General features: G+C 44.9%; 2 protein-coding genes across 3 annotated transcripts; one reads left to right on the top strand and one right to left on the bottom strand.

Moving 5' to 3' along the window:
• The first annotated feature begins 234 nt into the window (after positions 1–234).
• Positions 235–8,112, top strand: wnt8b (wingless-type MMTV integration site family, member 8b). Its single transcript, XM_018761031.2, has 6 exons — positions 235–305; positions 1,187–1,220; positions 3,205–3,343; positions 4,219–4,344; positions 5,427–5,569; positions 7,549–8,112. The coding sequence occupies exons 1-6, from the start codon at positions 235–237 to the stop codon at positions 8,110–8,112; spliced, it is 1,077 nt and encodes a 358-aa protein (XP_018616547.2).
• A 3,129-nt stretch (positions 8,113–11,241) lies between these two features.
• sec31b (SEC31 homolog B, COPII coat complex component) lies at positions 11,242–25,629 on the bottom strand. Of its 2 annotated transcripts, XM_018761244.2 has the most exons (27): positions 25,517–25,629; positions 23,764–23,861; positions 23,551–23,674; positions 22,862–23,057; positions 22,480–22,575; positions 22,117–22,125; positions 21,463–21,603; positions 21,022–21,164; positions 20,825–20,924; positions 20,554–20,715; positions 19,808–19,960; positions 19,491–19,721; positions 19,220–19,294; positions 19,001–19,087; positions 18,611–18,725; positions 18,210–18,388; positions 17,650–17,776; positions 17,343–17,488; positions 16,943–17,116; positions 16,440–16,601; positions 15,957–16,164; positions 15,495–15,875; positions 14,125–14,183; positions 12,911–13,036; positions 12,694–12,813; positions 12,513–12,584; positions 11,242–12,385 (listed from the first exon to the last, which is right to left on the bottom strand). In XM_018761244.2, the coding sequence occupies exons 2-27, from the start codon at positions 23,840–23,842 to the stop codon at positions 12,206–12,208; spliced, it is 3,645 nt and encodes a 1,214-aa protein (XP_018616760.2). In that variant the 5' UTR covers positions 23,843–23,861; positions 25,517–25,629; the 3' UTR covers positions 11,242–12,205. The 2 variants fall into 2 exon arrangements, with proteins under 2 accessions (XP_018616760.2, XP_018616761.2); XM_018761245.2 differs by lacking the exon at positions 22,117–22,125.
• Positions 25,630–26,244: the final 615 nt, after the last annotated feature.

Genomic DNA, 26,244 nt, shown 5'->3' with positions numbered 1-26,244 from the left:
TTGATCATTTCAATCTTTCACGGGTACAATAGTTCTGATTGGCTGCCGGAGCTGCAAGGGGAAAATCTTTGGTTAAGCAGATAATCTCTTGTTGGGATGAGAGGAGCTCCATTTCAGAACCCCCCTCGGCTCCCGCATGAGACCCCCCAACCTCCTGGCTTCTGCATGTAGGTATTTATCCGGCAGGCAGACGCTGCGCTTGAGGACATAGAGGAGTGACTCCACACGTTCAGGATGTTCATGCGTTTGGACGTCTGCTATTATGTTTTCATTCTGATGGCCCACATGAAGTCTTGTTGCAGTTGGTAAGTTCTCAGATTCCTCACTTTGCAGTTTTTTCGCTGGAAACGGCAGCTTCCGTTTAGCGGAAGAGCTTCGGAAAGGGAGAGCAAGGAGCGGTCGGCCGGCGTCGCCAACGGAAATGGAAACATTTCTCATTTTTCCAGGAAGTCTCACTCTTATTGGACCCTCTTGTGGAGCACGGTTAGACAGATGATCGGATGCTGGTGATGATCTGAACTCCAGCATCACATTTCCGAGGCGCAAAGGTCGGAAATTGAACAGGCTCGTCGCAGCGACGATCAACCGATGCTCTTTTCGTCGTTACAAATACCGTAGTATGATGCAGTAACATGTATGAGCCGCAGTCCGTTCTTACTGAAGAAAAGCTCTGCTCAGAAAGTATCCTTTTAACAGTGTAACTAACTTTGTGTTATTTTAAAGGAAGTTCTACCAAAAAGAGTGCATTGGAGAAATATTCACTGAGGTCCTTCATAGATGAGCATTGCATTTGTAAAAATAAAGTGACTGTAACTGTAAAGTAACTGTTTTCACTTATTTAAAAATGCAGGAAGATACTATCAGTACTTTGGCACTCATTAAAATGAATATTCAATTCATATGGATTAGGACTATTTTAATTGGTGATTTATTTACAAATTTTACTAAGATTGCAGAAAATATTAGTGTTAATTATTATTACCATATTTGCAGGCTATGGATTAATTTATCTGCATTTGCAGAAATGTGGGTTTTTCACAGAAATCGGCATCTGTGCTACATGTCATATGAATATGACCTCACAAGCATCCTCAGCATTGTGACGACCACGACTTCAGACGATATCGCAAACCCAAAAAATGTTGTTTGTCTTGTTTATCTGACTGAGTATGACTTTCTTTTCCAGGTCTGTTAATAACTTTCTGATGACTGGCCCAAAGGTAAATCGCCTTCTCGTGCAGTTTTCCTCTTTCGTCACAGCGACAAAGTTGTGCTTTATTACTTTTTTAAGAGACCGATCCTGATAATTTAAAGTTTTGAAAACAAAGTCGCTGGACGAATATGAATATTGAAACTCGGGGTCTTTATAATCATTTAACACATCACTGAGCACGTGCTTCTCATAATGAAGAGAATGTGGTCTTTGTCCACTTCATTAAATGCAGAACTGCACACGTTTGTCATTTATGCACATATACACATACTTATAAATAAAATTATGCGTTATTTGCTTCTTATTATTCCTGTTACACACATTGAAAGCAGCACAAGTCCCCGACGCCCTCAATGTGTGTATGGCTGCTGTAGGTTGTAATAAAACATAAGTGGGAACATTAATCACTAATTCCCACAATAACTGACAAAATCGCCGAAATGTTTCAGTGCATCACACGTCTTTTGAAATACATATCGATCATCCATGAAAAAATGTAACAAGCTGAATAAGTGCAACGAAGGCATCTACGCGATCTTCTTTCCATAAAGCTGTGCAGAGCAGTGACCTCTGAAGCTCAAGTCCGAATCCACACAAAATACGGGATAAAAATGATAACAACGAGCTATAGACACAAATATACGTTATATAGCGAGTAAGGGACGGCGGTGGAGGCAGCGCTCCCGTGGGTGGTCATCATTAACACGCCGCGCCCGCGTTCGAGAGGAGGCCTCTCCTCCAGGTTCTTCACACATGTAAGTATGCGTGAGTGACGCGGGCGAAGGGAAAAGCCGATTGCGGTGACAACGAAACTTTCCCGTACCACGAGTGCCGGACTTAGCGGGAACTTTTACCTGGCTGACTTCAAAAAACCTGCTCCTGTAAGTAGATTATATATGTTGGTCAGCAGCGCGACCCTAAACCCTATAAGCTTGTTAGAGGATGGATGAATGAATATCGGTCGGCCGATGGCCCATTAACATCAATTTGTGTTATTCCAGATGTCACTGATATTTATTCTTTAGCTCCGTTAGAGGATGGACACTGATTAGGACAGAAAGGACGCCTAAGGAATTAATTTGTGACTAACGGGGCGCATTCGAACATACTTTCCACGTTTGGTTAAAACAAAAAAAATCAGATGTAACGTAACCCACATCCAGTGGATGTGGATGATGTAAAAAAGGCAGAATTCCTTAGATTGTAAATCTGAATGTTCCTCCGCGAGGGCCGCCAGGCTGTGGCGGTACGCTCTACGGACACTCGTACGCGCCGGTGCCACATACACAAGGACCTGGGTTTGAACCCCACCTCCTGCTGTAGGACCCTAGAGCGAGGTGTTGACCCAGTTGTAAGAACGGGGAAATCAGGGTACGCATTTGACTTACGAGTCAATCCTTATGGATTAAGAATATTTTCAAAAGTGATTTGGAAACTTTGCTAAGATTGCGAAAAGTATTAATGTTGATCATTGTTAAAATAATTGCAAACTCTGGACTAATTTATCTGCATTAGAAATGTCAACAGTGGTAGAAATGTGAGTTTTTCACAGAAACCTACATCTACACTGCCTGCCAAACTCATGCCGTAGTCGTATCTTAGTAATCGGACGCATCATTTTGAATCACCTTGGAGAAACACACACACACACACACACACACACACACCATCTGAAGCCACTTGTCCCACATGGGGTCACGGGGAGCCAGAGCCTAACCCGGCAACAGAGGGTATAAGGCTGGAAGGGGAGGGAACACACCCAGGATGGGACTCCAGTCTGTTGCTAGGCACCCTGAGTGGGACTCGAACCCCAGACCCACTGGAAAGCAGGACCCAGTCCAACCCGCTGCGCCGCTGCGCCTCCCCCCCCCCCCCGCCTTAGGCGTCCACGCTGAATCACAAAGAATCTGAGCTGCGACAGCATTTTTCCCGCCAAAAAGCCACGTCGAGGGCCGGCGGTGGCTGAACCGTGCATTTCCTGTCAATTGCAGGCTTACCTCATCTACTCCAGCAGCGTGGCCACCGGCGCCCAGTCTGGCATCGAGGAGTGTAAGTTCCAGTTCGCCTGGGACCGCTGGAACTGCCCCGAAAGAGCCCTGCAGCTGTCCACGCACAGCGGACTGCGCAGCGGTAAGAAGAGCGCCCGGGCCGCTCCGGTGCCACCGCTCCGTTTCATCGACCCCATTTCCATCGCGACAGTGTGTTGAGATGCAGCGCGAAACGTGGAATTTGTAAACGGAAATGCGTTTGTTCGGTGGAGGAGTTAATGTGGGAGGTTTGCATGGTGTTTCAGTTTTGACGGGTATAAAGTTAATACATGACACAATCCCTGTGCGGTATCCACACAGATGTGTTACCACACTTATTGGACATTAATTAACCTAATTATTTGGTCATCTTTTGAATGAATGAATGAACGAATGAATACATACATACATACATACTGTATATATATATATCTATATTAACAAAATATTTCCATTGAGCCTTTTCATGGCAAGAATGACCTGATATTGTCCCTTGATAATATTCATTTTACATTTATTTATCAGACACTTCTCTCCAAAGCAACTTCCAATGAACTTTATGTAGTGTTACCAGCCCACCAACCTTATTTACCATGGTGACTTACACTGCTAGATACACCACTTACATTGGGTCACTCATCCATACATCAGTGGAGTGAACACACACACACACACACACACACAGTGGGTGAACCTGAACCTGAACAGCAGGTCTTTACAGTGTGGGAGGAAACCAGAGCACCCCCAAGAACATGCAAACTCCACACATACTTAGCAGGGATTGAACCCACATCCTCTCACACCACCCAGGTGCTGTGAGACAGCAGCGCTGCTCGCTGTGTCACCTGGCTGGTGCAAGAGTACATTTTGTTTTGCATTCCATGACTGTAGGTTGTGAAATAATTTTTTTGTTTTTTAAATGTTGCATTTAATGCAAGTTATAAAGTGGTGCATCTCTAACTGGTGCTTCACGCGCAGCGAACAGAGAGACGGCCTTCGTTCACGCCATCAGCTCCGCCGGGGTCATGTACACTCTGACCCGAAGCTGCAGCCTCGGCGACTTCGACAACTGCGGCTGCGACGACACGAGGAACGGGCAGCTCGGTGAGCAGCATCTGCCTCCTGCATGACTGCGCTCGCAGTTAGTGTGTGCGCCATTTAACGGGGCATCAGCAAGGAGAAATACCACGGTTTGGTGGTGTGCAATGTTTACATGACACTTTTCTCTAAATCAACTTATAATTATTTACTCATTTATACATGAGTTGGATAATTTTACTGGAGCAATGCAGGGTAAAGTACCTTGCTTAAGGGTCCAACTGCAGCAGCACAAGTCATTAAACAACCAGCTGCCTCTCATACACTGCATATTCTACACGCATTGCATATGTTAATCATGGGGCGGCAGGGCATGTGCTGTTTACAATGTTTACCATACTTTTAAAGGATCAGAGTTCAAAACCCACCTCCTGCTGTAGTACTCTTGAGCAAGGTGCCTCCCCTGAATCAGGTGGGTAAAAAGTACCCTGGTGTGTGCGGAGGGTCAATAGTTGTAGGTAGGTTGGAGAAAAGTGTGTGTTGAGCGCATGGATGTGTGTGTGTGGTAAAAGGAAGGACGCAGCTGCAGTTTCCATCTTCTCTCCTGTACATCACTGTAGTGACCTTGACGGTACCAAATCTCCAGCTGGATACGTATTTCCTGGTGGACAACTGGTCTGGATTTGGCCTTCGCACCACCGTGGTCTAGGTTCAAATCCTGGTTGGGATGAAGGCTTCACATCAACTACTTGTCTCGCACTGTCAGTATTAAAAAATAACTGCAAGGAAGGGATTGTTTGGGAACAGCTGGTAGTGCAGTGGTTTGAGGTTGCAGGTTTGAATCCCACCTCGTACCCTTGAACAAGGTTCTTACCCTGAATTGCTTCCAGTGAAGTTACTCAGCTGTATAAATGGGTGAATAATTGTAAGTTGCTTTGGAGCAAAGTGTCAGATAAATGTCCAAGTTCTGTTGTTCCACCAAGATCCTGAAATGCACACACACACACACACAACAATGTTCGTGAAGTGAGACAGGTTAGAAGTGACGTATGGGATGGAGCACGGAAGCCTCAGCTGCACCCCTCCTATTACTACGCATCAGTGGGACTGTTCCCGGTACGAAGGGCAGCCGTTGTTGTCGTCGGCAGGGGGCCAGGGCTGGCTGTGGGGCGGCTGCAGCGACAACGTGGGCTTCGGGGAAACCATCTCCAAGCAGTTCGTCGACGCCTTGGAGACGGGGCAGGACGCGCGGGCTGCCATGAACCTGCACAACAACGAGGCGGGCCGCAAGGTACCCCGTCGCCCGTCTGCATCGTGTATCTGTGTTTTTGTTGGGGGGGGGGGGGAGTTCTCCGAGTTCTCCGGTTCATTGACAAAGGTCACAGAAACCCTCCACGGAAATCTCGAGAGCCAAAGAGTTTATTTTCCACGGGAAGCAGAGTGGTTAGCTGTAAGAACTCTCGTGGTTCAAGGTGGGGTCTGAGATTATAAATCCCCACGAGGCCACCAGCGGGACCTGAATGTAAAGTGCCTATTTATCTTTTTTTTTTTCTCTCAAAAAGGAAACACGGCTTTACCACCCAAGAGTCCTATTCAGGGTCTTATAAGTAAGGTGCCACTCATCCCTATAACACTGTGTGCGCTGTACCAGAAGGGTCTATTTACCAGTTTTGAATGTCTTTTATGATAAGGCCTCGACTCGAGATTCTTGGGACCAGCGGTGGAAGCCTTAATTAGAAGACCCTGGGAGCCATGCAATGCAAAGGTCCCGTATTATTTGGGTTTCAAATAAGTGTTTAGTTTTATTCTTGCGACGAGGATCTCATATTTATGCTGGTCTTTGTCGCGGCAAAGAAACCCATGGGGATCACTACAATATCACTGAAGTATCCAGCACTCTTTAGACAGGTTTTTTTAAGGATTCCAGCAGCACCTGGAACATCATTGAGAGGACCGAAAAAAAAAAATCCAAAGACTTGTTTCATCACTCAAAAGACCTTCTTGTAGCAGAACACACAGTGACAATGACCCCGCTAAACACGTAGTGGTTTTCGTCCCGCGGCAACAATCTCCTTAATGTTTAAGTCAGCAGAAAGCATTGCCACCAGAAGAATGGCCCCCTTTCCAGTGACAGCTGTGCTTTGGTGTGGGTTCTGAAGCTTTAGTCGAACCCTGGGCCTGCTTTCTCGTTGCTTAATGCTTCCTTTTTACCCGAGCGGGGAGCGGGGGAGCGGCGGCGGCGGCGGCGGAGCGTCTAGCCACCTCATTTAACGCAGTGTTATTTAAAGGAGGACCAGCGTAAACGTTTTGGTTTCACGCGTCACGGCCTCCGTGAACGTTTTGTGCAAAAACACACTAATTAAGCTATTATACAAGCTGCCTTGAGATGCCTCTTGTTAAAGGCCCGAGTATAACAAGGGTTTCGTCTCATTAGTACCTATATCTAAGGATATAAGTGTATTATTATGGCTATTATTACATTTATTTATTTATTTATCAGACACTTTTCTCCAAAGCCACTTCTAATGAACTCTATGTAGTGTTATCAGCCCGTACACCTTATTCACTGCAGTAACTTACACTGCTTACACTGGGTCGCTCATCTATACATTAGTGGAACACACACTCTCTGTCACTCACACACTATGGGTGAGCCCGAACAGCATGTCTATGGACTGTGGGAGGAAACCAGAGCACCCGGAGGAAACCCGCACGGGGAGAACGTGCAAACTCCGCACAACTAAGCAGGGATTAAACCCACGTCCTCTTGGACCACCCAGGCGCTGTGAAACAGCAGCGTTACTCGCTGTGCCACAGTGTCACCCATTGTTATTATTACTATTACTATTATTATTATTATTATTATTAGTAGTAGTAGTAATAGTAGTAGCAATTAGTTGGTAAGTAGCAGGTAGCTCTTGTCTTGCAATCAGAAGTAGTATCCCTCAATACAATAAGAGTACTCTGATGTATAAATGGGTAAATCGTTGTAAGTAGCTGGGTATAAACATTTAACGCTGCAAGCTGCCTTGGGAAATGGATATTCGGTATGATGCTCTCGTGCCGCCAACTGACGTGACCGCAGTTTGCTCCCTGGCTGCGGTCCACAGCTTTTGCCGAAAATCCATTTGTGGCCCGGTCGTTTCTCTGACGTTCAGAGCAGACGAGAGAGGTTCGGCCTTTACCGTCTTCTCAAATTTTCGGACGGCGGGAGAGAGAGATGGGAAAAGCAAATGCCGCCCTTTGACCGCGAACCCTTTGCGTCCGTAGGCCGTGAAAGGCACCATGAAGCGGACGTGCAAGTGCCACGGGGTGTCCGGGAGCTGCACCACTCAGACCTGCTGGCTGCAGCTGCCCGAGTTCAGGGAGGTGGGCAATTACTTGAAGGAGAAGTACCACAAGGCCCTGAAGGTGGACCTCCTGCGGGGGGCCGGGAACAGCGCGGCTAGCCGCGGCGCCATCGCCGACACCTTCAGCTCCATCTCCCGCAAGGAGCTCGTGCACCTGGAGGACTCGCCCGACTACTGCCTGGAGAACAAGACGCTGGGCCTGCCGGGCACCGAGGGTCGCGAGTGCGTCAAGAAGGGCAAGAACCTGCGCAGGTGGGAGCGGCGCAGCTGCAAACGGCTGTGCGGAGACTGCAGCCTGGCCGTGGAGGAGCGCAAGGCCGAGACGGTGTCCAGCTGCAACTGCAAGTTCCACTGGTGCTGTGCGGTGAGGTGCGAGCAGTGCCGCAAGACCGTCACCAAGTACTTCTGCGTGAAGAAAGGCAAGGGGGTGAAGAACGACACGGCCAGCAGGGGCAAAACCCTGAGGCCCAAGAAGAAGCACTGAGCGGCGCCGCGGGCCGATTTTAGCGCCGTTCCGTCACGACGGGTACGGTCCCTTCCCAGACTGCGGCGCAGGTGGTCACGTTAGGCACAGTCAACGAGACGTGCGTGTAAAGTTCGTAGGTTCCAAGGAGCACGGCTATGTTCACGAGTAGAATGCTGTCGAATGTTAGCGCCGTTAGCCGCGTGTTTCTTCATTTGTTTGTCCGGCAGTAAAGCGTAACGCTTTCGAATTTGCTTTGACGGGTTTTGGAAGCAGACGCGATCCGGTTAAACGTTAAATGCGTTTTCTGCATTTAACAGATTGCACTAGGAAGACAAAAAAAAAAAAAAAAAAAAAAAAATCTGTCAAATTTTTCACAACGCCAATCCGGTAGCTTTTTAACGGGGAGCGACGCCGGTAGCGCTACACACCTCGGCTCGCCTTCTAGCGACTTCTTCTTAAAAAACTCACAGCTCGACGGCCGCTTTTTCAGCGGTTAAGTGGCTGCCACAGATGACAACACTGCAGTCATTGCGTCGCGCTCCACGTTTCGGCGATTTGTCCCTCGATCGAAACCTCGTCTTCATTTTCGTCTCGACTTGCGACGCAAGCCCACACGACGCCGCCTGACTTCGCTTTCTCGTACATATTGTGCGACGCCGGCTCACAATAACAGTCTACTGCGTTCTTTCAGTCCTATTTAATTGTACATAAAACGAAGCACTTTGAACGTTGTTAATTTATTGCCCGTTAATTTTTTCTGTACATTTGCTATGAACTTTTTAGCCTTTGTTAGTCTTGTAAACAATGCATATAAAGCACCGTTATTTATCCTGTCTGCTGACTGAAATCTGTCCTGTTCCGACCACTGGTACGATGGCATCTTTGAGGATAAGCGGTTATTATTATATTTTCATTACTGCTATTTAAAGTTACATTTAGTACAGGATTTCACAGTAGAGTTAGTTCATTTTAACCAACAAAAGGATATACTTGTGTATTAAAGGTTAAAAGCAACTGATCGATGCAGGCGCATCTCGTGTGTGTGGCAATTTCCTTCTTGGACAGTAAAAATCACCTGTAAGCTGAAATACAAAGAAACATTTAAAAAAAAAAAAAAGTGATTACAGTTCCGTGATTGCAAAGGGCCTTCGCAAAATGTGTGTTTCCACCGTCTAACTCTCGCAGCTCGTCGTTCGCTCTTGGTAGAGATGTCCCGGAGCAATGTCTTTAGAGAAAAGCTTGAATCGAGGCCTTCCTTCCTCGGTGCCTTTCCAATTTGCCCCTGCGAACGCCTCTCCCCCACCCCAAAGTTCTTTTGAAAAGAAACACACTGGCAATTGGGAGTTTCTTTACTGTTTACTACAAGTTTAATTAACTTTCGCAGGACAGGGGGAAAAGGCTTTGGGGGGGGGGACAACATCAAGTAAGTTGCCCTCCAGTCCTCCTTCTTGATGTTGTGTGCTAATCTCCTTTTTCACACCACCTTCTCAGAAGTAAAAAAAAAAAAAAAAAAAAAAATGTTGGGAAAACTTCATGTTGCCTGGATAGGGCTTCCTGTGGATGTTTTATTCCTGGCCCACCTATTTGGCTCTTTTTAAATGTCCCTGTGCTCCATTTAACAATGAATGGCCAAGCTGATCAGCCCCCTCGGAAATGTGCCGCGGCCGAAGAAGCTAATCCCCCCTCTCCACCTCCTTCAATGAGCCTTCGTCTTCAAAAGGACTTTGGGAACAGGCTTTGCAAGGATTCACACTGTTCCCTGAATAGAAGTTAGTTCAAGTATTGTGCCCAGACAAGTGGGTTTTATAAACAAATACTTGCCAGCAACAAACCCACCTGCAAACGTGCCAGCACAAGAGTAGCACAAAACCAGGGGCCCTCGAAATGTGATGCGATCTGAAAAGGAGATTAGGGCTCTGCCGGCTGGGAGTCGGTGTACCTCCGCGCTGCTGCGTCCCACTGCTGGATGGGGACGCGCCTCATTTACAGCTTATTCAGATGGCTGCCTCCCCAACGGAAACCATCCCCCTTTCCTTTTCCTCCTCTTCGCTTTTAACACACCAAACAGAAAGAGCCCAAAATCTACCCGGGAGTCCTTTACATTTATAAATATTGCATTTAACAGGGCAAAATGGTTCGGGTGCATTAACAACATACACTTTACTCATTTAAGAAAACTTCAGATCTGGGATCACAGTACTCGCCACCTATTTATTGCCCATTACTGACATCCAATCTCCATGCCACCAAATAAAAACACAGTCCGTCAAAAAATATCAATAGAATGTTTTATATGAAAAAAATTGTACAATGACAATACAGGCAAAAAAAAAAAAAGATGTATAAATATTTGTGCAGAAAAGGGAGTTTCGAGGCAGGTCAATGCCTGGGGCGACAGTGTCCACCCGGTTGACTGATGACCGAGACGGTCACTGCAAGGGAGCTGTGTTCACGCTTTCTCGCTGGCAAAGCAGAAGCAGTAACCAACAAACACAGAGGATTATCACACTGCAGGTATCACAGAACACTTGCACATCCTAACGGTCGGTAAAAACACTACGTACAATAACTGACTTCTGTTTTTCTTTACGTCCAGTAATGTTTCATTATGCAGCGGTCACTTCAGTTTCATGTGACTGCACTAACATAAAAGCCTAGACATTAATGCTAATTTGTATACGATGCATTAGGAACACTTTTTAAAAAATTAAGCATTGCAATTAACAGCTGGGGACATGGCAATTAAAAAACATTTTTAAATGAAATGGATAAAGCTGTATTTTGACATTAATTGCAATTGAATAAGAAAAATTCAAGCCCTGATTAAACTGATATAGGACACTAATATAGGGCAAAAATAAATGAAACCAAATGATTGAGTTAAATATATGTAATAGAAAAATAAAGTACCATAGAAATTATCAAAAACAACTCAAAATCACCTTAGAGATTGTGTGGATTTTCAGATCTAACTGTACAATATATTAGGTTAATTAGTATATATTAAGTTAAAACAGTATTTTTGAATAACTGTTTAACTGTGATCAGCTAATGTAACAGTAATAAGTATAAAGACATGTGTTTGGGTTAGTATATAGTACTACATACTATATATATATATATAATATATATATATATTCAGTGCGAATCGGTGAAGCGCAATGAACGAGTAAAGGAAACGCTCCAACGATGAAGGCCGGTGCCACTATGTTACCTGACACAAGATCATGGAAAGATAGACCATTTGGCAATCCAACATCTCAGAGGACATCAGCATCCATCAGAACAACTCTTGCTTGGATGAATTTTAAAGCTGTTCATATATACTTAATGATTGACATCAGACCAAATACGACAATCTACATCCTTTTGAAGATTAAAAAAAAAATTGTATTGCACTTGAAATGGATTAGGACATGGGAGTGTTGGCATGTTTTGAATATGTGAGAGATGCTATGGTAAAGAATGCTTTTAAAAAATTAAATTCAAAATTTTATTTATTCAGAAAGTTTACAGTTGCAATACCACACTTTTGAGCCTGAGTGAGAACCATTCACTAGCTAAACAGATGGAGTGCTCTAGAATTACAGTATCTAAAGTGAGGCTCCAAAGTATGTGCACATAACTACCAGTGCACACACCAGTGTTAAAATGGGTAAATGTGAAGGTTGATTGTTGAGGCCTTGTCACCGATGCTCCCAGAATAATTCTCTCTCCAGAACAAAGAAAAAGCAAAGTCGTAACGGGAGGTGACATCTCACATTCAAACCTGACGGAAATGTAATCTTTGCAAAACTCTCTTCAAAATTTCAACGCATCCCCCCCCCCGCAAAAAAAAAAAAATAAACAAAACTGTAATTACTCAAGCAAACACATTTGATGTGTGCAAATTAGCACCGCATCAGCAGTGAAGTTTGGCTTCCCTTCCAAACAAGACTAAAAAGCCCTTGAACTGAAAACAGCTTGTTAATCGTAAAACAAATGTCACGGAAAAAAATATGAATTTGCAGCATGTTATCAATTAAAGCACCAAAGCACATTGCAATAGCTCACATTTTAGATATAACTCTTAAGGATCTTTGATACAGAAACAAGTTTTCTGCTCCTGTGGTTAGATGCCAAGCTTGTTAGCAATGGTCATCACCACCTTGAGGATTGGCATGAAGGCTGAGATCTCACTGAAGTTGCTGCTGCTCACGATCTGGGTGTGAACAGCGAGGGCGTGCTGGTAGTTGCGGCTCTCGATGCAGCGGCTCAACTCGTGGAGTCCAGCCAGGATGCTGGGAGACAGCTGGAAGATGTCAAAAGACCTAATCAATTCCCAGGAACGAATCCAATTGTTCTGGTATTGCACCATGGTTAATTTCTCAGTGGAGCTGAAATGAACCCAGCAAGTAAAAAGCTGACTTAATACATACCGTTTGTTCTCTGAGTCTATCATACAGGTGCTCGAGGCGCTTAGACGCATCATCCAGTTTTCTTTTTGTTTGCTGGCAGTATGACAAAAAAATGTCACAAATAAAGTACAAAATTCAAACAGTTGTTTAAGGTCATCGGTATACTAAATACAAAAGCCCCTCCCTTCTCTTCCCACCATACCGGGTCAGCAGCCGCTAACTGGCAGCGCTGCAGCAACCCATCGAAAGTGGTCTTGAGGACCTTGTGCTCTGCAGGGATCTCCCGTTGCTCCACCTTCTCTGCGGGAAGCTGCTGGAGACGCTGTGTGTGTGTGTGGGGGGGGAGAATGAAGCCTGTGACCACCATTCGAGGAAGTCTATTTCAAGTTCCTTCACAGTAATATCTTTCCACGTATCACCTGGACGCTGGGCTCCTGGGGGGCTCCAGGGGGTGCCTGCATGAGCTCTGGGGCTTGAGGTGTCTCCATGGGGAAACCCATCACAGGGGCCGTGATAGGAACCGGTGGAGTGTAGTTCTCAGGGAGCTGGGGGAACAAAATGCAGCCCATCATCTTCACTTTCCACTCTCAGACTAATGTAGGACACTGCTAAACTGCTACTGTCCATTTCTGTAATAGTCCAAATGGGAAAACATTTTATGAAACCTCTACATTACAAACATTTTTACATTTAATTAAAAATACGAATGAATGAATGAATAATACTCTGGTTTGCCAACAGAATCCACACTATATCTCGATCTTGAGGCTGCTGGTGAGACCATGTGCAAAGTGGACAGAGTGATAGACAGCGTGAGAGCAAGACGAGGCACCGCTGTAGAAAGCAGCTAATAGCCTCACGGTCACACAGTCAAAAGGGTCAGGCTGAAAGAGTGTGAACACTGGGAGAGGGGCCAGCCAGCGCTTGGCTCTCAGAGACACTTGGATCCAAAAAGAGTCAGCAGTTCCTATTACGCACCCATAAAGTCTTCATTCTTAAATCACAAAAGTGTTATTTTGCAGTATTTTTCCTGTGTGTTTCATATTGGCCGCACTAATGCGTTATCATGGAAAAACGTGAAAATAATAAAAATGACGAAGTAAAAGCTTCTACCCCCAAAGGAAACCCGTGATGAGTCGAAACACGGTTTCCAGGAATTCCAGACTAATGGGATTTGAGGCTTAGGCATCCTTGACTTACAAAGAGAACAGGCCAGGATTACCGTGAAAGTACCAAAGGACAGATAAGTGCCATTCTCTGGTGCACTCTCAATTTGACTCAAAGACATCACTTATGATTGGGTAATTAAATGCATTTTAGCCCACTGCATAACAAGGTCGGCTTTTCGAACCTGAGAACAGGAGCTACTTCATTTCCTACCTTAATACTCCGTTTCCAGCCTCAGTTTTATCTTGGCGAATCTATCTTTCCAATCTTAATAAATGCCTTTAAAACATGACTTCACACCATTGACTTAGAGTACACAATTCCTTCAGTTGCTATGGGCTCCGATGTAGATATTTTGAGTCAAAAATGCTTTTATGCACAGAGCCAGAGGAAAAGGAGGAGGAGGAGGAGGAAAAAGAAAGAAGTGTGGCGTAAGAGCGTGATTGAGATGTTTGTCCTGGGATACCTTTTTCTTTCTGGGACCTCCACGCACAGCAGGGGGGTCATTCCAGCCATCCTGAGAGCCTGCCGAGAGAACGGGAGGGCGAGGTGCATGTAACACCAGACACATTCACACAGCTCACACAACAAAGCTTTTAAAAGCTCATCAGGCAGCCAAAGCCAAGTGTGTGTGTCTGTCTACGGGCATTTGCGCGTGAGCCTACTTGCTACACGAGCACCACGTTTCCGAAAGCTGTAACGTGAGATCTATGCATCCAAATGAAAGAGGGGAAAAGATCATTTTGAGGAACAAGTTAAGCCATTAAAATCACTCCAGTGTATAGCTGGGGTCTAATCCCTTGAGTCTTAAAGCGAGAGGACATTCTTGCACACCTAGAGGTCACCACGAGATACATGGATGAAAATAACAGGCACTGTCAGCTCTCCGGATCTTGTTTTACGTGTGCGTTTTTTTCCTTTTTTTTTTTATAAAAAAAAAGCAACTCTGATGCAATGGATTTAGAAAATCCTGCTCAAGAATAGGCAGCCTTCGGGAGCATGGCATCTGTTTGAGCAATAAGCAAACAGCCAAGTCCAGTTCTGGCAGTCAGGTGATGACACAGTCACACCACTGCTCAACGACTTCCTTTCCTATATATTCTACGTACGTTTTCTTGGATCCTTAAATGTCAAACAAATTGACAGCAACATTTTACTTCACATTCAGTGCTTCCTTAAATATTAACTTTCTGCTCATTGCACGAAGGTCCTAGAAACATTCCTGCTGCAAGCAAGCAACACACAACCATGGTGAGTGGCTTTGTCTTCACACACATTCAGTTACAGAACTAAAGGAAGCTGTTTCAATATTCGCTTTCTTGTCAGTGCTCACAGAACCCAATAAAGAGCCATTGGATTCTCCGTTTCCCATAACTCCAGAGGCACGGACGTGCGCGTGCGCGCACACACACACAGTCAGCCCTAACACAATCCTGTCACCTTCAGCATCGCAACGGGAATCCAGCCATGGGAAGTACCCTGAAAGCCAAACAACACACATCTGACAAGGGAAGTGGACGGGTGAAAACATACAGGAACTTCCCTCTATTTCCTGCCTAGAACAGTGACACAGCGTAGGAGTTACACACACATTATAACTTATTTAGCACTTCAAGGGGGACTGCAACAGAATGGACTATGGTAACATCAGGCCACATGTGCAGCCTGGACTCGTAATGTGCGAGGCAGGTCCACCCCACCCTACCCCACACACTCCCGAGTCAGACACGATGTTCTTTAACTGCACAAAGAAACACACAATTGTTTTGGAAACAATGTACCTGTGGTGAAACCTTCTGCCTGAAGGGTCAACACTGTTTCTAACATAGTCATTACCTATAGGTGGCGGTGGAACCGCTGCAGCAGAGGAAGACTTCATCCCGGGGGCTCCAGGACCGCCTTGTGGGTACCCAGGCCCCACGGGCTGGTATGGGGCAGAAGAAACTGGTGGCATCGGGACATGCCCGTGAGAGCTTCCTGGAAACAGGGGGACAGACGCCCCTGGCTGTGAAGTTGATGGGAGGGAACCAGATGAGATTGGGCCCGGTGGCATAAAGCTGGACTGTGGCAAGCCCGGGCCGGGCATCAGGGGAATGCTGCCAGAGGCTGAAGCTGGAGGCAGTGAAGGTCCTGCCAGGCTGGCTGTTGGCATTACAGGGCCTGAGGGGAAGCCAGTCAGCCCCGCTAACGGAGTGAATGGCTGCGCTGGAGGGAATCCTGGGAAAGAGGAAAATTGTGAAGCAGAAACTCAGAATTGTAATGAGATCCAGTTACCTGGATGTGACCCACAAGCCCTACCTGGAGCAGCGGAGGGATGCTGGGGGTACGCTGGTCTTTGTGGTTGGTGTGTCAGGCTAGAGGTCTGGACGTGTGAGGTAGGTGGTGCCCCAGGGTAAGAGTGGAGATGCGAACCAGCCGTGGGGGCTGTCTGTGCTGTGTACAGCGTAGGGGCAGGGGGCTGCCCCACATCTGCCACCTTAGGGGGAATTGCAGGCTGGTAGGGCTCCTAAAACAAAGGCAATCAGTGTCAGTACTGAAGCACTGTGCTCAACGGTACTGAGCCAAGACTACAAGTGGTTGCTAAACGTAACCAGAGCAGCACAACTTTGCTCAGATTCTCCTTGTTATCTTCACACTTCAGACACTCAAAACAGCTTCCTGTGCATTCGGTCAGACCATTTCAGAATGGACAGAGGCAGGAATTGAGAAACCATGGGGGGGGACAAAAAGGCCTCATCTAGACAACTAACAGAGAGAGACCACAAATTCCAGTGCTTTTACCGGCTTGTGGGACTTCTGAACTGAAGGCTGAGCCACACCAAACTGGGTGGAATGTGGGGCTCCCCCTACCGCCACTCGGCTGTATGGGAAGGGCGGCTGGGGGCCCTCGGCCTGCTCTCCCTGGGCGTGGAAAAGCCGATACCTCAGCATCATGATGACCGGCTGATTAAGGAGAGATGAGACCGTTTAGAGAAGCCAAACTTTCGCTATAACGAGTAACATTGCTTTTACAAGGTTGGCAACTGAGTTGAGCATCTGATTATATTCATTGAACAACTTGACACCAATTATTCGATCATTCAAGCACATTTGACATAAAATTTAATCAAATCAGTTTTGAATTTCAGGTAAATCTAAGTAGTCCTGCAATAATGTCAATAAACACAACAGAATTTCTGTAAATAAATACCATCAAGAATGATTTTAACACTAGAAAAATCTAATGAAAACTTTCCAGACTGTCAAGTAATATAGGGACCCTCACCATACATGTAAAGGCTCACCTGATTTGAACTGGCTGGTAGGTAGTTCATAGCAGCAGCCAGACTCCCCTGAGAAGCCAAAAGGTTTGCGTAATGGGTCAGCTTGTCTGCCAGAACTGGGCTCTGGGTCATCACTTCCCCGCCACGTAGCCGCTCAATCGACTTGCGCAGGATCATCACCTTCTCCACCAGGTCCTACCAGCAACACACAACCATGGGTCTCCTGGCTGTCCAGAGCAAAGGCAACATTCCTTCCCCCCTTAGTCCATGAACAGCGGCTTTGGATTGGTTCAGATGCATACCGAGCAAGTACAAAGTCAGGTTTCAACGGAAAAAAGAATATTTAAATTTGTGCAGCCAAGCCAAACATTCTGAGAAGACAGCTTGGCATTTTAAATAAATGAAATGTGCAAGTGGGCACCTCTAAGGCCAAGGGTGACGAACAGTCTTTCTGCTGAGCCCAGCACTGCACCAACTTCTCGATATTCCCTGAGCAGATGTAACACAAGCAGGCCTGCAGGCACCTCTTCTCCACACCTTCATGCTCCAAACGTGCCCCCAATGTGTCTGATGGAGGAGGAGGGCAGAGCAAAAGGCTGGTATTAGAACAATAGGGCTCTGACACGATGCATTTCAGGATCGGCAGAATGCCAACTCATGCCAAGCCCTTGTCAGTCTCTTCTGAACACAGCACTGCTGCCTCTGTGACTATGTGTCACTGGCCTTACCACACAGCTGGGCAAACTCCTCAGGTCGAGCGTACGTCAGAAGAATGGCCAGGGCTTCCTTCCAGCTGTCTAGATCACAGTTTTGCACTACAGCTGCCCAGTTCTGGTTTACCACAGATGATATAAGCTGCAAAGGAAACAAGAGTCTTATGGATTCCTATTTTCTGCACAAGGACTTCATTAGCCAATTAAAATGACCTGGGGTATATGACTAGTTAACTGGTAAAACATCACTTTTACTGTACTAAGTATCTAATAAAAATTCAAAAAAGTTTAAATTTCCATTTAGCATGTGACTGTTTACAAACATAAAACAATGAAAAAAAATTACACTCATTTACAATCATTTAATTTGGCACATTCAGAAGTCAAGCCTTAAAGAGAAAATAAAACAAACATGCAAGAAACGATAGGACACGACAACTCCACATGAGACATACAGTCACACAATGCTGCTTACACTGCACATGGAGCAACTGCACCCAGACGCACAACATGATGACCAATCAGCTGACAGACTAAGCAGATCAACGATACACAAGGAAACAAGGCAAACGAACCACTGAGATGCTGCTCTTCTGCTTGTCAAGGTATCGTTGCTGGGTCTTCTTCAGCAGCTCCTCTCCTCCACTGATAGACAAGAGGATGGCTTCGGCAAAGCGCCCATCGCTCAGGCACAGATCTACGGCTCCCTCAAAGTTTCCCACCAGTAGGGCCTGGCTGATCAGGCCATCGGTGTCTTCAACATGGAAAGAGCCACGTTACAAGAGAATTTGTCTGTGGTCATGTATGTTTCATAACATCTGGCACTTTACAGTAACTGTAAAGACAGACCGTTAAGACGATTAGAAGGTGAGACAAGGTGGTCCAACCACATGCTTGTGTGGATTTTCACAGAAACTCAGCTATGACCAGTGCAGCCATAGCGTGTTCACTAGTTTGTGCCCTAGTGGGGTGTCACCTGAGGAGACAGGGATGTGGAGGCTGGGCTTGCTGTTGGGTAGGTGACTGAAGAAGTCAGACGGTGAGGATGAAGCTGAGGGAATGGAGGTTTCTGCATTGGACTCGTCAAGCCGCTGAACAAAAATAAGGACATGAGGGTGCTCAACAGCACTGACTTATGGCACAGAAATTACTTCAGGATTTAAAACATATATCCATAGGTACAATGTACAAAAAGAGCAACAAACATTAACTGTATGATGTCCTACAGATTTCTAAGCATAGGAAACAAGATATTTACAACTAGCTGCAGTGAAATTTCTATGTGAACATCTGCATCACGTGATGAGAGAGGAGAGACACTTTGGTTGTACTAAGACCAAGAAGGCTGTACAATTGCCAGTCCCACCTGTGTAGAAAGAAGCTGCATCTTTTCGGCCAGATCATTTGCATCAACCCCATTTGGTTGTGCACTCTTTCCCAAACTTGTGGCGATCTGAAAATAAAATAAATTAGCACCGTCTGCTACAGAAAGTTTTGACGTAAGTACAAAATGTGACAAATGTGTAAGTAAACCATGTGGCTCTGTCTATACTATGCAATTTATTTAGTGGAAAAAAATAACTACCTTTTTCTGCAATTCTTCTTTACTGAAACCTAAAAGCCTTAGAAATTTAAGACGGGCATCCTCTTCAAAATTGACCTACAGTTAAAAACAACAAGACAAAGAAACATTCATGACAAATATGAGAACAATGAATACAGATGCACTGATCCACATTATTCAATGTACATGTGGTGAAGCCTAGTGGCAAGAAATGAAACAGCTTCTGACTGATGTCCCAAAATGCAGCCACACTCATCTCAGTGACAGGAGGCTGAATGGGTGCATGTCTCACCTTCAGAAACCTCCAGATGTCCTGTTCAGATTCGCAGGCTGCTTTGTGGATCTTGGTCTGGCAGTAGCCAGAGAAGGTTCCAGACTGCAGCGCTGTCTGCAGTTCACAGGAGCGCTGCAGAAACTCAGTCTCTGTGATTACCTGGCTGACAAACACCTGCCTGGTGTGAGGCTGTGGGCCAGGCTGCTGCTGGGGCTTGGGGTTCTCAAAGGTGAGGAGCCTTCCACCAAACTGAAAGCAGACACAGGCAGTGATGGACAATAAGTATTTAAACTCTGTCACTCTTGCTTTTCCAGCTGCAAAACAGATACACTCACCGCAAAGGAGGCCCCCACAGGACGGCGCACCCACTTAGGGGGCTTCTTCAGCGGTGGGATCACTGTTGACTTGGCCTGGGGCTGAGGCACCTGCAGAGGTGGAAGCGGCTGTCCCGTCCCAAATGGGTCCATGGCATCAAAAGAGGATGAGACCTGCGTACCCAGAAGACAACTTTTAAACACACCTGTCACTTGTGTGGATTTCAAAGACTGAAAAACAAAACTGTGAATCCCAGGGGGGTCACCTGTGTGCCAAATCAGTTCATACTTCCTATAAAACAGGTGCCAACTTTTCATTCATTTAAATCCAAAAGCAACTTCAGGTAACAGCTGCTCCTGTTTCTTACAGTACATTTCAGGAAAAGTCAGTCCATCGAATAACCCTTCCTCTAGAAGCACTGGATGGAAGGCTAAGTGGGGGAACACCCTGGACGGGTCACTAGTCCATCGCTGTGTAGCCACAAAGACACACGCATTCACACACTATGGGAAATTTTGCATTACCAACCCACATGAACTGTCTTTGAACTGTGGGAGAAACCCAGAGCACTCTGAGGAAACTCACAAAGACATGGGGAGATCATGAAAACTCCAGACAAACTAAGTGGGGATCGAACTCATGTTCTCCTGCTCCACCCAAGTGCTGTGAGGCAGCAGTGCTACCCGCTGCATCCATTTCAGGACAAGTTATTTAGGTAATGTGTGTACCAAAATCATGAGTCAGACAGAGCGAGAGTGCGTTCAACCTTGTCAATGCTGCTTTGCTGCTGAGCCTCCAGGCTGCCTCCCATGACCGAGTAAACTGTGATCCGCCCATCAAACGAAGCCGCCGAGAGCAAAGCTGGATTCCGAGGACACCACTGGATATCAAAGCACCACTGGTTCGAGGTGTGCAGCTCATAGATCACCTGGAAAAGGACCGGTGGAGGGGGGGGACTACTGTATCAAGACAGCAGTTGTTTTATCTTATTGTTATTACAACTCCATAAACCATTGAGAGCTGCCTTTCCAGCTCACCTCTCCAGTGAAAGGATTCCAGCACAAGATGCGGTTGTCCTTGGCACTGCTGAGAAGCAGCTCGGGGTCAGCCTGGCTCCAGGACATGGACAGGATTCCCCTGAAGACAAACCCATGTTTTCACAAAGTGTGAGGAAACTGCAATGGCAGACTAAGCCCACTGAAGTTCCACCAAGAGAGACTCTCTCTCCCCTGACCTTGTGTGGTTCTCCAGGACCTTCAGGGGTGACGTAGCAAATCGCAGGTCCCACATCTGGATGACAGGCAGGCGATCATCTTCAGAGGCCAGGACCAGCTGGGTGGCCACTTCGGGGTGCCACAACATGCCAGAACAGTGCATCTAGAGGAGGTCAGAGGTGTCAAGAATAAAACTACCGTGCTTTTGGCAACAAAACCTACTGCAGTTTTGAAAAAGCAGGTAATGTAGCGGTAAGGAATACAGGCTTACAACCTGAGGATTTCCAGCTCAAGTCCTTGGGGGCAGGATCTGATTTGCTTTGGTAAAATACTTAACTGTGCAAATGTAAATAATTGCATGTAATCCTGAATGAAAGAAAATAAATGCCACCCTAAAAGAAAAAAGTGGTCTTGTCTGGTGGTCCATAATGGCCTGTATGAAAGCAAGAGGCCAAACTCACCCTGTTACTGTGATCACTGATTTTAATGATGGGCTCGTTCTTTCGAAGGTCCCACACAACAGCTTTGCCACTTGGATGTGCAGAGGCTAGGATGTGCTGTACCTGCCTGTTCCATGCAACCACACTGATGTCTTCAACTGGCTGCATTAATACAGAGAAACATTTTTAAAAAACTACTACATAACTGAAATCAAATTAAGATTTTCACCCTAAATTCCCAACTACAAATATAAGTTCATATAAATTCAGAATTTACCCAAGACGCAGTAGAGTTTGTCACAAATGGGTTATTTTAAATGCCACAATGCCAGACAATGTTTATTCTTTCTGACTTCAAATGGAAGTAAAAAGAGCAAATCAGTAACTGAAATACTAATTCAGAAAATTAAATCACACAAATCTTGGGTCACTCTGAAGTGCAATATTTAAGGATGTAGAAAAGATCTAGAAAAACAGCAACTTTATCAGTATTCTGTTACTTCAGATGAGGGTCATGTTGTATCTGAATATTACTTAATTTACCCCATTAAAGCAAGGTGAGTTAATCAGAAACCCCATAAGAGCCATACAGATATAACGAACCGTGCAGTAACCAGTAATCACACACTCAAACCATGCCTGAAGTTGGCCTGTTACAGGGGATCTTTTGCTTACCTCACAGAGCTACAAGGTAAAGGAAAAAACAGGTTGTTCAAAACCAACTGTAGACCAAGTCCTCCAATTCACTTTTACCTGGGCATAAACCTTAATTATTCCAAAAAGAAATTAATTAATTAAACCCTCTATTAAAATGAAGTATGAAAAAGCTCCTGCTGTGAACCAATTTAATCGCAAATTACCCCTTAGGTATCAGAAAGTTAAGATTCTCATTAACAAACATATTGAGGCATTTTTTGTTGTGCGACAACTTAACATATGTTCTTTATGCTGCAAAATTTCTTTAGCAGATGGAGCGTTACTGAAAATCACAGCAGTGTGTGATACCCGTAAGACATTTACCTGAGACTTTGTATTTACCTGAGACTTTGCCCCTGGTGTCATTGGATTGCTGAAATTATTCAGATCCCAGATATAAATTTCTGAATCATTTGCCCCTGACGCCAAAAGATTACTCTGAAAGAGAAAACAACATCTGGCTAATTCTATACTGAAAAGACAGTAATGTCAAAAAGTTCTAGGGTGTAAACATTTTCACATGCAAACACGAGCACTCGACACCAATTATTTGTTTATTAACAAAGACTTGCAAAGTTTATGATGGACACTTCCAAAACTAATCAGACATTATTGTAAAGTGTTTATTATAACAAGACCTTCACTGTTACCCTTTTTAGTTACTGCTGAAAGCCAAAACAATGGTACTCTCCAGAAGCATTAAGCCCAGCAAACTTCGAATTACCTGGAATGGGTTGAAATCGAGAGCTCGGACAGGACCGGTGTGTTTGCTGGACTGTCCAACAACTGCCCCCTCTCCAGATTTCAGGATTTCCTCCGGGCTGTACACGGTCAGTGTGCCATTTTCACTGCCTCCGACAAGCCTCCCACAAGACCCGTCTACTCCCATCCCAAAATTCACCCAGATGAGACTGTGGAACCTACAATAGACATTCACTCTCTTTAAGATCCGCTTCGAAGTCCAAGTACACACACATTAATTCTGTATTGGGTGTTAGAGTTTGCATGAAGGACAATTATGAGTCTTAAGAGGGTCACCGTAGTTCTTATTAGCAGAGAGCTTATAATTAATTTCTCCAAGTAAAACTGAATGGGCCAGATTCAAAATCATGTCTGATTGGACATCCCACAAGTTACAAGGCACCAGAACTACCTGCTGACACACTGCGTTGCCCATGTGCTCAATATGTTACATTTTTTGTCCTCTTTAGAACTAAAATTGAAAAAAAAAATATTTTAGGAGTGAAATGGTGAACTAAAAGCAAAACCTGTGTCTGGATTTCACACAAAAGCAGCTGTGTGGTTCCCACCAGGGTGGCCAAAACTACAGATAAGCTGTCAACACAACTCGGCACTGTTTCAATCCTGTGTGCAGTCTTGCTCCACATGTTTAGCTGTGCACATCTTACATACCTGTTAAGAGTGGAGAGGGACCCTCTCAGTTTCAGCTCCTGTGAGGAATCGGCAAAATCCATCTCAAAAATCTCCAGAGCAGCGCTTGTGCTGAACGATGCATCCAGCTGCTGGGCTGATGTACCTTTTCGCAGCAGGAACCAGTGATTATTACTAACAGCAAGCAGTCAGAGATGTCATTTTAAATTACCAGAAACAGACTGTTGGTCTTACCTGTTGCCAGGTAGGCAGGATGGTGCGCAGCAGGGCTCCATGCCTGGTGGGCTGTCCTCAGGATTTCCTTCAACCTCATTGTCCTCAGTAAAAAGCCACTGAGAAAAACAACACACAGCAATCTTTACAGCACAATCACACACAATCGCTCTCTTTTTTTTTACATAATAAAACACCAAGAGATCAAGTCAAAAGAAAATAATTCAAAATTTACATCCACTTTAAGTAAAAGAACTGCCCTTCAAAAGTTTTCAAATCTGTCATTGAACTGCACACAACAGCAACCAGGCACAGTGACAGGATCCTCACAACAGTGATTTGTTCAAGGGGGCACTACTGAGAAAATATCTGGGTGCCCAGCAGCACTCAGTAGTGCTAAGTAGCCCCCTCAGGAGTGCTCCAGGCCAGGAGGCAAGGGGCTCACAGAAGACAGCAGTCAATAGTGGCTAGCAACGCCACCTGGTGGTACAGACCACTAATCTGCAATTTTTTTTCTAGCAACTTACCTGATACTTTTCCCCAAAGTGACTTACTACGTTAAGGTACTTATATTTATTCACACATTTATACAGCTGGGTAATTTTTACTGAACAAATTTAGGGTAAATCAGCTCTCCCAATGAACCTTTTTCACTTTGAAGAGTAAAAGACACACAGGGTAACCGACACATTTTTTCCAAAGCAACAAACAATGCCGGTCTGGTACCTTACTACTGACAGTGATTTATTTACTTTTACTAGAGCAATACAGGGAAGTACCTTGTTCAAACACTATGCCACCTGGTACCCCTGACATTACCCGCTACCCTCCACACAGGTGTATGTATACACTTTAGGCTCCGAGTTTTACGTTATTTTGCAGAAAAGCATTTGGGACATTCATGGATGTAAATGGACATAGACACATGGAACATTATACTTGTATGTACCAGTTTCATCTAAAGAAATCAAGCAAATTACCATGCCTCAACTATGCAAGGTAACTGAAGTACTGAAGTGTATTGAACACAGACAAAATGAAAAATTGCTCTATTTCAAGTGGGTTTTTATTGTCATTCCTCTATAATATAGCTTGTATAGAGTGGAACGAAAATGTTGTTTCTCTGGGACCATGGAGCAACACAGGACAGTACGCAAAACTACATAAAGTGCAAAAAATGCAGTGTGAGACAAGAACAGGACAATAAATATACAGAACAGCACAGGCCATGGGTTGTAAACTGTAAACCGTTTCATAATGTAGCAGCAAGGATTAAGTAGCAAATATATTTATATCACATATAAAAATATCTAAATATATTTATATCAATTTATGTATGTTTAAAATAGCAGAATATCAAGCACCCATTGTCTGCACAGCCCATCCTTTGTCTCTGTTGAAATCTGCCACCTTGGCCTCACCTTACACCCCACATTTGACACCCAACACAGTCACTCTCCAAACTATGATAACTAACTACCATACACAGTCAGACTCAGAGGAGGTTCAAAAGGAGAGTAGGGTACACATTTGACGTCTTAAATTATGACTAGCACACGAGCACTCGTCAGTGTTTTAATGACGAAGTAAAGGAGGCTTCCTGTGTGTGTAGAAATCCTCCGGGGCCTCGTAATTCTCTCCACCACCTCAGTCACACAGCACCACCCCCTGCCATTAAATTCTGTACCTATATAATAACACTGTCAGGTTATGCACAAACATTTCCGGAGAAATTATGCATATCCAGTGAGTTTTACGCATTTTCAATACTTACACTTAGAAATTAACGGTGTACTTGTAATAAATCCGCTTTTCTGTATTCCGTACAGCGGACTGGACATCCCCCGGCGTTCCACGGCTAGCGACCTGACGTGTGTCCGGTCTCCCACTTAGTTGGCCGGAAGTACATAGCAAGACGAGTGTAGAAAAATCGTTCACGAACTGAGCTGTTCTCCATTGCGATGGAAGGAGCAGGGTAACTAGCAGAGAGCAGAAAAATCGTTCACACAGTAGCCCCCCCCGACCCCCCACCCCCCACCACCCACCACCCACCACCACATACTGCATACGTTGACCGTTGAGTTCCAACAAAAATAGAAAAATAATTCGGATGCGTAATTTTGCTTTTCCCCGAAGGGTAATACTGACATAACTTCTCAGATCGACTCTTATAAAGCTAAAGTATTAAACAGTAATATGACAATAATACTTAATTTCAGTTTTAAATTTTTTGTATGACCAACTTTTGTATTTATGTCCACTGTATTACGTCATCACTACTGTATTACGTCACATTCAGACAACAAAAGGTACGTTTACTGTAGCTTTACTAAAAAAAGGTAATTGCAACATAAATTCAAAATATTTTGAAAAAGTGGTTGAGCTGACATAATCCTTCTAAGTTTAAAAATCTATATTTCTTTTAGATAACTTTTAAAGTAATCATCAGTAATGCCTGTAAACAAGAATATAACAGAACATCTTCAATTGTAACTTTATTTG

The sequence above is a fragment of the Scleropages formosus genome, chromosome 24, assembly GCF_900964775.1.
Source record: "Scleropages formosus chromosome 24, fSclFor1.1, whole genome shotgun sequence".
Lineage (NCBI taxonomy): Eukaryota > Metazoa > Chordata > Actinopteri > Osteoglossiformes > Osteoglossidae > Scleropages > Scleropages formosus.
This window is presented reverse-complemented; position numbering and strand designations above follow the sequence as displayed.